This window comes from Marmota marmota, unplaced genomic scaffold (genome assembly GCF_001458135.2).
Source record: "Marmota marmota marmota unplaced genomic scaffold, marMar, whole genome shotgun sequence".
Lineage (NCBI taxonomy): Eukaryota > Metazoa > Chordata > Mammalia > Rodentia > Sciuridae > Marmota > Marmota marmota.
Genome location: NW_026000001.1, coordinates 4,271,032 through 4,281,819, shown reverse-complemented (window position 1 = coordinate 4,281,819; position 10,788 = coordinate 4,271,032). Strand labels below are relative to the sequence as shown.

General features: G+C 56.5%; 1 protein-coding gene across 3 annotated transcripts in view; it reads right to left on the bottom strand.

Moving 5' to 3' along the window:
- The window catches only part of Cars1 (cysteinyl-tRNA synthetase 1), a 54,286-nt gene extending 43,926 nt beyond the window's left edge, over window positions 1-10,360 (bottom strand). Inside the window, exons 1-2 of one of the 3 annotated variants that reach the window (XM_015503315.2) lie at window positions 10,256-10,357; window positions 563-811 (exon numbers count right to left, since the gene is read on the bottom strand). In XM_015503315.2, the coding sequence (XP_015358801.1) occupies window positions 563-811; window positions 10,256-10,280 (274 nt within the window). In that variant the 5' untranslated portion in view covers window positions 10,281-10,357. Of the gene's footprint in view, window positions 1-562; window positions 812-10,255 lie in introns of all 3 variants that reach the window. The other 2 variants (XM_048807849.1, XM_048807850.1) reach the window with 2 other exon arrangements.
- Between the last annotated feature and the right edge of the window lie 428 nt (window positions 10,361-10,788).

Sequence of the window (10,788 nt, the reverse complement as noted above, 5' to 3'; positions counted from 1 at the left end):
CTGACATGAGGGCGCGGGATGGGTGCGGTGGATGGGTGGGGGTGGGGGTGGGGGTGTGTGTGTGTGTGCAAGCGGCACTGAAAGGACGCAGCTGAAGCCATGCAGCTGAGTTCATCTCAAAATGCTCTCTGAGGCCTGAACACTTCAGTGCCACTTCATCTAGCTTTAGTGTTTAATGGCACCACACCAGGGGAGGTCTTAGGGAAATAAAGAAAAACAAGTTAAGCCAGAGGCCGACTCAGCTCCCCAGGACTGGGGCCCACAGCCCAGCATGCTGGACACCCCCAGGGGGCCGCTGGTCACTGCAGCTGTGCCAGCAACAGGAATGTCCTGATCTTGAGGAACCAACTCCACAGGGTGGCTTCTATGCTACCCACTGAGCACGGCACCTGCCCTGCCAGACCTCAAGCTCAGGACCCTGGGCGAGGCTCCCACAGTCCACTGTCCCATGGCACCACATGCCACCACATGCCACCACATGCCACCACACGCCATGGGGGGTGGAGAACACCCTGACCTCGGAGCACAGACCCTAGCGGCAGGGGCAGCAGCTGGTACTCACTTGCTTGGGGCCCGCAGGCCTCACCCTTGTCACAAGGGCGACCCAGGAGCGCTTCTATGTGCCTGAACCACCGAGCCACGTGGAGGAGCCTCGAGTCGGCGGGCAGGGCCGAGAGCTGCCTGAACACGTCCACATCTGCCTGAGAGAGTGTGTACCCCTGGACATAGCTACGCGTGCTGAGGTGCTCGTCCAGGGCCCGCACCCTGGCTGCCTCGTCACTAATGCTCAGAATGGACCTGTAGTCGGCAGCTGCAAAGACAGAGGGCAAAGGACATCAGGCAGAGGACATCTGACGCCAGGCAGGCAGGTAGAGGGCATGCAATATGAGGCAGTGGACATAGGACATCTAGCAGGCTGGCAGAAGGCACATGACATGAAGCAGAGAACATGTGACGTCAGACAGGTGGGAGAGGGTACACAACATGAGGCAGAGCATTGATGACATGAGGCAGAGGACACAGGGCATCAAGCAGGAGAAGACTGCTCCGAGCTGCTGGGCAGGAGTCAAAAGAGACCCACGTGTCAAAACCCTTTCCTGGATGTCAACCATCCACAGGCGGCAGAGGTGCAGGGGCAGCATGCGGGGCAAGGCTGTGGGGGAGGGAGCTGCTTCCCTGCTGAGGGGACAGCAGCGTGGTGCGCTGACGGCCCTGGGCTGTGCACTTCAAGACGGTTCACTGCTACGGGTTTTCACCTCTATTTATTTAAGTTTATTTTATTTTTGGTGCTGGGATTGATCCCAGGTGCTCCACCACCAAGCCACATCCCCAGCCCTTTCTAATGTTTTACATTTCAGACGGGGTTTCACTAAGTTGCTGCGATTAGACTCAAACTTGCAATCCTCCTGCCTCAAGTCCGGAGTTGGTGGGATTACCTGGTATGCCACTGTGCCCATCTCACCTCAAATTTTAAAACTCACAACAGAAAAGGAAAGAAAGAAAGAAAAAAAAAAAGCCCAGAGCCCTTTCTCACAGCAGGGCCTCTCCCTGCAGACAGTGGGGATGTGTGTGGGGGACAAGGCATGGGTGAGAACCCCGAGCTCCCGGCACATGCTGCCATCACCCACACCCCTGTACCAAGATGACCAGAGACATCATGGCTTCCAGCACCCACACCCCCAGGATGACCCCAGCCTACCTGAGAATGCTTGGGCTGCCAGAAGGTACACTTCTAGCATGGTGGCCCAGCCATGCTGGCCCTTCCCTAGAGCACTGACTTAAAAGACTGCACCTGCTGCCACTCAGGAGTATCTCCAAGGACCAAGCACTATGCCTGCAGGAACCCCCAGGAGGGCACCGTGGCCAGCTCACCCAGCAACTTGGGCCTGCACACTGGCCAGCCCCCTGTCATTTTTCACTTGCACCACTTAAGCCACCTGTGGGAGACCAACCTTACATGTGACTGAGTCACACTCCCCAGCTGGGTGCTGAGGCACTCAGTCAAAAAATGTGGCAGAACTTTTCCTACCCTTCTTGGGTTCGGTGTCTCGGGCATGCGTGTGTCTTGCTACAGCCCCATGGGTGGAGCTATGCTCACCTGTTCCTTTGTAATCTAACCCCTTGCCCTGTTTAGGATAGAATCTTCCACGGAAGTGCCTTGTATGTGTCCCCTTCTCTTACTGTGCCCTTGGGTGTGGCCTACCCAGGTGTCAGTCAACCTGCTGACAGTGGACATCATGAAGCTAGACTCAGCCCCTGAAACCTGACCCCTGGCCTCATTTGAATAGCTTCTCCTCAATAAAAGGGGTCAGCGCGTGCTCTCGCTCTCTCTCTTTCTGCGGACCCTTAAGGTCAGAGGAGCCGTCACAGCGACCCCAAAGAAAAAGGTATTTGTGTCTCTTGTGTGGTTATTTCGTGCAGCCCAGTTAGCCCAGTTCAACTGGAGTGACCCCTGAGCCTTTTAGTCACAAGAACAGAAACCCAGCAGCCGCCTTCCCTCCACCCTGTCCTCCTTGCTGCAAGTCTCTGCTAAATAAAAACAGAGCTCTCAGCTGTTTCCTAGTCACCGAGGAACTGTAGCAAAAGTCTGGGTACATCAACCTTTGACATCAGGGCCTGGGGATGAGGAGCTGCCCCAAACCCAGGCTCCCTAAGCAGAGGCAGAGAAGGAAAGTGGCGCCAGCCAGGCCCCTAGGCCAGAAAACTGAGCCTGTGCCAGTCCCTGAGGTGAGCCACACCAAGCCCAGCTCCTCCTGGTCATCTCATTTGCCAAAGGCTACAGTGGGAAGAAGACTAGGCTCATTCTCTTCACACAGACACCTTGTACCTGGCAAAGAGCTCAGGTGCTGAGCACATGCCCAATCACCTCTCCCCATGCTGCCCAGCTGCCTAGCCTGTGAGGTCACCTGGGTCAGTGCAGGATGCACAGCAGAGCAGCCGTGGGGAGGGGAGATAACCCACAAGCAACACTGCACCCCTTGAACTTGTCCCTCCTTGCTCCTCCACCTCGTGCTTGCTGTGCAACCCAGAATCAAACCATGCTCCTGAAAAACAGCACGTGTGCGAGGACACTGCGGGGGCACAGGCCTCTCTCCACGTGTTCTGCCATGGAAGCCCTTCCCCCAATTCCTACAAATGGAACTTTCTAGAACACGAAGGTACCAGTGAGGATGGGCTGAAATGAAGCGCAGAGCTGTGGTGGCAGAAACCACCCGACAACTGGGCTGCATCCTCCTTCCAGGTCCTTCCACAGCCAGTGCCCAGCCCCCAAGGCTGCAGCAGGGGTCCCAGAGCCCCAGCTCCTCCTCTGCAGGGACGGTGTGGGCGCCAGGTGGAAAGCCCCCTTGAACTCTCCGTCTGGATGCTGTACTCACAAGGCTTCCCAGAAACACGCCTGCTGGTGCCAGGGCCAGTTCTGCAGGTCCTGACCCTCCCTGCTTTCCTCCAGTGCGCAGAGCCACACCCACGGCCCCTGCTCCCTGCAGCAGATGCCTAGGGTTAGGTGCTCTCTTCAACCACAGAGCTGCAGCCCTAGGCAGACTGTCCTTCGGACAGCCACGTGCAGCCCACCTTCAACTGTGCTGAGACCCCAGGCCCTCACCTCGGCTCCACCTCTCACCTCAACTCCCCAGTGGCAGACACCAGCCCCACAGCACAGCCCAGCCCTTCCCTGCTGAGAAGCAGGGGCCACATCACCACCTGCTCTAAGCCTCACAATGGCCTCCCTCTGGTCATATGGACCCTACCTGCTGTACTTAGGGGGACACACACCCCCAGATGCCCCTAAGCTCCTCGCTTTCCTTGGAGCTTGGCTGGGGTCAGCCTCTCCTCTGGCTGAGGACTCCCTGCTCCAAATGCCCCTGCCCCAGGCCTGGCCCACCTGCTCTCCCTCCTCCAGCAGGTACCTCTTAGGATCCAGACACGGGCTTTGGGGAGCAGCCCCCTTGCTCCAGGCCCTGGGCAATAACACTGGAATTCTGCGTACAGTGAAGGAACTGCCTTCCGGGGTGGGGCCTGGCAGGCAGGCATCCCTTTCCCCAGCTACACGGGTCCCTGCTGGGGCAGTCCTGAGGACGGCCAGGCCAGGGCCTAGATGAAGAGGAGACTGGAGAACCTGGGCCTGGGGCTGGGGCTGGGCTCAGCTCGCCCAGCGCGTGCCAGGCCTTGGTCTGATCCTCAGCACCACATAAAAACATGAATAAGTAAAAGAGAGGTATTGTGTCCAACTACAGCTAAAAGATAGATATTTAAAAAAAATCCTGGCACGGAGCAACTTCCTTCCAGAAACTTCTAGTTCACCCGGATCTTTCCCCGACAGCCCAGCGGCCTGTTAAGTGGCACCACAAGGGGACAAATAATGAGGATGGTGGGAACGCGAGATTAAGAAAATAATTCTATAAAATGAACCCACTGTACTGACCCCCGCATGCTTTCTTAGCCAATAAGATGTCTATCTGCAGCCCCACCTGCCTGAGGGGACAGGAAATGTCACCATCCTCAACAAACTGAGGCAGGGGGCAGAAGGCCTGGCAGTCAGTGTAGGTCCTGAATGCTGGGGGTTGAGAGGTGAGGGCTGGTCATCCAGGGAAGACAAGGGGTGCTAACAGCTGACCTCCAGGACCTCACTCCCGCCCTGTTCCTGCTCCTTCCTGCCCTTAGGCAGGTACAGGGAGAAGAAAGAGAAGGAGGGGGTTCTGAGGTCCACAAAGAGCAATACGCACCCCACCCCACCCCACCCCCGCAGCACAGAGGTCTGCCACCTCTGTCCCTCTCTTAAATAAAACTTGCTTTCTATGCTTGCCTCCGCATTCTCAGGTGCTTAATTGCCAACCCAAGGAACAAGGAGTATGGGCACCAGCAGTGGTCCTGCTTATGACAGAGATGCAGGTCACTAGTGACACATCAGAGAGCCTGCCTGAGCTCTGTCCCCAGGGCTCCAGCGTCCACTGGAAACTACTCCCCTGGATCTGACCCTTCACTCAGGGCTAGTGTGAGACACTAAGATGGGCTCAGCCAGGGTGACAGGGAGCTGAGCCAGAGGATCCCTGGGGCATCCCGGGGCAACAGCACACAGGTGGCTTTGGGTCCTGCCCACCTCCCCACAGCAGGCACATGCAGGCCCTTCTCACACTCCATGTTCCTGGGGACAGCGGCGACTACAAGGACTCCCCCAAACAGGGACAGCAGCACTCTCTAACAAGCAGAGTGACGAGAGACTCGGTTGCCTTCTCCCTCTTCGCGGCTCAGATTGTCTACACTGATCCATGAGCACATGGCACTTTTATGGGAAAAACCTGCACAGTGTCCTAGTGACTGGAACAGCCTTAGAGCACTAAGGAAGATGCTGCGGGAGGCTCTGGGAGGCCCTGGAGACGGTCGCCTCGGGGCAGGCACCTGCCTTCCTCCGGTGTAAACCACCCTACCAGCAGCCACCTCATAAAGCTATGGAGCAGTAAGTGAAATTACACTTTTAAAATGTTGTAAAACTGCCTGGCACACGGCCAGCACCCAGCTTGCCATCATTATCATAATCGCTCCTGCATTACGATGATGATGATCATCATGGCTCATGGCCATGATGGGCTCATACCCTCAGAGAGCTCCTAGAGGCACTTCCGGGATCACACCTCCTTCCTAAATGCACCCTGTGGAGCACCCCAGACAACATGGGAATTAGGCCAGTCCCTACTGAGAGAGAGTCCCCTCAGGCTGGCAAGGCAGCCAGGGACGCTTCCACCAGGCTGTTTGGCTAATTATGGAAGCTGCAGTTGGGTGTGGAGGAAACAGAATAGGCCAGCTTTCACAGGGGGTGGGCCTGAATCAGACCCTCAGTCTGATGCCAGGTGAGACGGGAACCCAGGGAGCAGGCAGAACTCCCCCACCTGGCACCCACACACCTCCGCCCAAATTCCTGCTCTGTCTCCAGGGGAGGGCTGTCCACCACCAGGCAACAAACATATCAAAGGACAGAGGATCTGGGGGGTGGGGATGTCCCAAAGGTGGACGGTGACTATCACAGTCTACACTACTGGAGTCCTTAGAGAGTACTTACTAAGCCACATGAATTGAAACACTGGCACAGGGACTGAGCCAAAATCACATCACAAAACCCACATTCCTCACATGCAAAGGGCCACCCTCCCTCTCGCTCTTCCCATCCACCCTTAGGCTTGCGCTCTCTGACTTCTGCTCCTGCCGCCGGTCCCTGGAGGCTCACCCTGCCCTTCAAACCAAGGCCCATCCCCTGCAGCATCAGCAGGAGCTGGGACTACTTAGAAGGAAGCCACATACTTGGGCCCGCCTGAGACCTGCCAGTTGGAACCTCTGGGGGTGGGCCCAGCAAGTAGTGCTTAAACAAGCTCCCACAGCACCCTGTGCTTGCCCCAGTGCGGTAGGAACCTGGAGAGGCAGATGGGTGGCCCACTAAATGCAGAACCTGTCCACAGGTCTGTGCTCAGCACACTTCCTGGAGGTCAGCCTCGACCGCCAGGGTCTGCACCTTCCCGAGCTCAGCCCTCCACCTGCCAACCCCGCTGGAGCTGAACTCTTCACCCTGTAGGTATACCTCCCACACCCACCGCAGATGGCTCCCTTTCTGTAGATGCTCCCCTCAACCTCCAGGGCGCCTCCCTCAGCTGCTCTCTTCAGCCCCCACATATTTCCCATGGGGCTTCCCCACCCCACCAGCAGCTCTCAAAAAGGGGACTGGAAAACACTAACCTTTGCGAATCCTGGGGAGGAGCGGTACATGTCCCCTGCTCCCACCGCCTCGGAGACAATGCAGCCCACTCCAAATCCAGAGCCATATCCCACACCAAGGGCTCCCACCTCACACCTGAATGGTCACTCGTAACAGGGTGACTCCCAGACATCATCTCTCCCCAGGGAATTCACCACCACCTTCTTCACACACTGAGACAAGCAGGGATGACCACAGGGAGGTACCACACAGGTGCTGGAAAGGCTAGGTATTCACCATGAGTGCCCTTCCTCCTAAGATCCTATATACTTGGAATCATGGAATCCTAAGGTCATTGATTAGCAAATATTTATGGCCTATAAATAGGTACATTTCACTCTGCTTTGGGAAGCAGAGAAGCACGAGAGCTCTGTTTTGCCCACCTTACACTCAGACCTGGAGCCTCTGGTTACTCCAAACAGCAGGCACCAAGGCAGCCCAGCACATCCCGCTGCCCTAAGCCTGCCCAGGAGAGCCTGGTTCTGCCTCTGGCTAGCTAAGACACTGGGACCTCTCTGGACCTTGACCTCTCTGGACCTCAGGGTTCCCATCTGCACAGGAAAATACAACAGTACCTACTGCAAAGAGCTGCTCTGACGTCACAAGGGAGGACAGACAGGTGTTCAGGACAGCGCCAGTACTGACGCATGCTGGGAAGTACTGGTTGGGTTGATTGCGAAGACCCTTTTAGTTAGATTTTGTAACCAAAGCGGTGACCTGAGTCGGCAGGAAAAGGCCCTGAAATGAGCTGCATCCACCTCAGAGGCCCTGGATGGGCCGCTGTTGTAGGCCCTGCACAGAGCTGGCCTGCACGGGGGCTGCAGGAGAGGCTGGACCCACCAATCAAGAGGGAGCAGCACATGTGCTCAGTCAACTTAGGGAAGACAGTCCCGAAACGAGGAGCTCCCTGAAGAGTCTGGGAAGATGGTCACTTTCAAAGAACCAATCTGGGGAATAAAAAACAATCCAAAATGGGAAACACACAACCTTAAGAATGTCTCTGTTTGTGACATGAGGTCTTCATGACTTCATTTTATTTCCTCTTTCTGAGGCTCAGCCCACGGAAGGGTCTGTGTGTGGAGTGGGGCGGGCAGTGCACCAGCCATGCTATGGCCCTATAGCTTTAGGCTGAGGAAGCCCACCTGCTGTCAGACATCTGGGGTTCATCCCAACTGACAGAACCATCTCCAGAAATAAGCCAAATCCCTCAAGGTCTGGAAGCCTAAAGTTCTGGAACAACTAAAAAATAAACAAATAAGAAACAAACCCAAACACCTCTGTTATGGTTTGAATGTGAGGTGCCCCCAAAAAGCTCATGTGTGAGACAACGCAAGAAGGTGTAGGGGAGAAATGATGGCGATATAAGTTTTAACTGGTTAATTAATCCCCTGATGGGATTAACTGAGTAGAGGCTAGAAGTAGGCAGGGTGTGGCTAGAGGTGGAGGGTCATTGGGAACGCACCTTTTGGGTATATGTTTTATATCTGGAGTCTCTGCTTCTTGATCATCATGTGAGCTGCTTCCCTCTGCCACACTCTCCTGCACCAAGGTTCTGCCTCACCTGGAGCCCTAAGGAGTGGAGTCAGCTCTCTGTGGACTGAGACCTCTGAAACCATGAGCCCTCAATAAACTATTCCTCCTCTATAATTATGCTGGTCAGGCCTTTCAGTTACAGTAGTGAAAAAACTGACTAAAATACTCTCATTCTACCACTTAGTTTCACAAATGAAACACACACACACTTTTATTTAAAAACTAAAAACTAAAGACTTGGGTTCCACATATTACATGGCATGGCGTAAGACCTTTATATCTCTGAGCTCACTACCCACGGCTCTCTCCCAGATGGACACCATCACTTTGTGCTGTTGTGAGGAGGCACAGAGCTGGGACCCCAGCCCTGCCAGGTGGGCTCTAGGGACGAGCACTTAGCCTCACTGCTGTTCTACAGGAGTCTGGGTGGACCTCCAAAGGCTACTGACTCTGGGGCGTTTGGAGGTGGTGCTGGAATCCAGGCACGCCAGCTGAGTGGAATGCTGCATAGCTCTGCCACCAGGCACAGGACAGGCAGCCCTGTCATCTGGGTGCGCCATTGGGTGCGAAACATGGGTTTCCTAGGTGTTCAGGTCCACCTGTCTAGAACCAGTGGAGGAATAAGGAATAAGGGATATCACAGAATGGACTCTCAGGAATAAGGGATACCACAGGATGCCACAGAAATTTTGGTATGTCCTACACTGAGTCAGGGAGGGGAGATGTCAGAACTCACACCTAGTTTTTGCCAGCAGAAAGAATAAAACCTGTGCCAAGAATGTTTCCCTTGGAAAACATTCAGTCTGCTCCGGACTGTAAGGATCTGGGGCCACAGTCTCTATTCTTTCCAGCACCTAAATCTTACAGAAGGAACAGTGAGAAAAGACCTACTGCTTGTCAGAGATCTGACTGCCAAGGCTCTGGTCTGGTCCTGCTGATATGACTGACCCAGGGAGCTGACAGAGTCCCCCCACCCCAGCCTCCTAGGTTGGCAATAAAGTGGGCAGTAATGCTCTGATGAGGCAGATCCCAATTGTGACTGCTGGCTCAACCCAAGATGAAAGACTTGGTAAACCCCAAGCTGTTTTATGGTGTGTACATGTAGCTCTGGCTTCCTCTGCCCCACTTCCCTGAGCACCAACCTCAGGTGCCCTTCCACCCACCCGGCTGGGCAGAAAACCAAAACAATCCTTGAGCCTTTGCCTGCCCCCAGATTCTAAATGGGATAGGAGGAGATGAGGTCTGGTTCAGGCACCAGCTAGAAACAGACTGTCTGACTCTAGGCCACCTCCCCAGTTGGGTGTGCAAGGAGACTTCCGCCAACCCAACTAGAAAACTGAGACTGGGGACAGAGTGGCTTCACTAGCTGGGGTGGGTGGCTGCCAGGCTGGTGCTCCCACCTGAAAAAAATCCTGTGGACCACTCCTCAAAACTCAGACCCCCACTGCCAATCCCAGGGACCCAGTGCCCTCAGAACCAGGGACTGGCCACTGCTCCCTCAGGACTACTGCTCACCCCTGGAACCCACTGCCTGCCCTGGAGACCCCCATTGCTCTTAGGGCCTGGTCACTGCCTACCTTGGAGACCCTCGGCCCACTCCAGGCCCCATTGCCCTCAGAGCCCAGGTTGGACACTGCCCACTCCATACCCCACCACAGCCCGGCTGAATGCTGCCCGCCCCCCCGGTTCCCTCCTCTCAGAGACCTGATGCGCGTTGTCCACCCAGACTCCCACCACCTTCAGAGTCGCGGCCGGACGCTGCCCACCGCAAGCCCCTGACCTCACCGCCCTCAGAGCCCCGCTGGACGCGGCCCGCCCCGGACCCGACCGCTCTCAGAACCCTGCTGGATGCTATCTGCCTCGGAGGCCCCCTGCTCTGAGCCCCCGCTGGACACTGCGCGCCACGGACCCCCTGCCTTCAGAGCCCCGCTGGACGCTGGCGCACAGGCAGTCAGTCCCCTCCGCGCGGGCCGCGCCACTCACCCTGCTCCCCGGAGGAACCTGCCATCGCTGGGAATCCCGGACCCGCGGCCGCAGCGACAGACGCTTCCCAGAATCTGATGCAACCGCCTCCCCGGAAGTCCCGCCCCCGACTTCCGGACCGCCGCGTCGCTAGGCAACGCGCGCTCCGACGCCCCGCGCGCGGCATGCCGGGAGACCCCAAGGAGGAAGGCCAGCGTGGGCGGGCAGAGGGCAGCAGGGCGTGGCCCGCAGTGGGCAAGACCGGGCTTCTGGCCGCCGCGGGGTTGGGGAGCGGGCGGCGCTCTGCGAGTCCTCTGTCCGGTAAAGCCGCAGCCTGGTGCAGTGGACGGCACCACGCTTTTCTGCCCAGCACGACCATAACGCACAAACTGTCCATCCTTTACTCAGGTCAATAAGAAGTCGAATTAAATCAGGAGTGCATGGACACACAGCCCGTCCATCCCCTCAACAACGCCCCGGCTCATAAAAGGGGAGCACTCAAGTCAGGCACTGACCAAGGCCGAGGTTTGAGGCACCGTCTCGCCTGGGGTTCC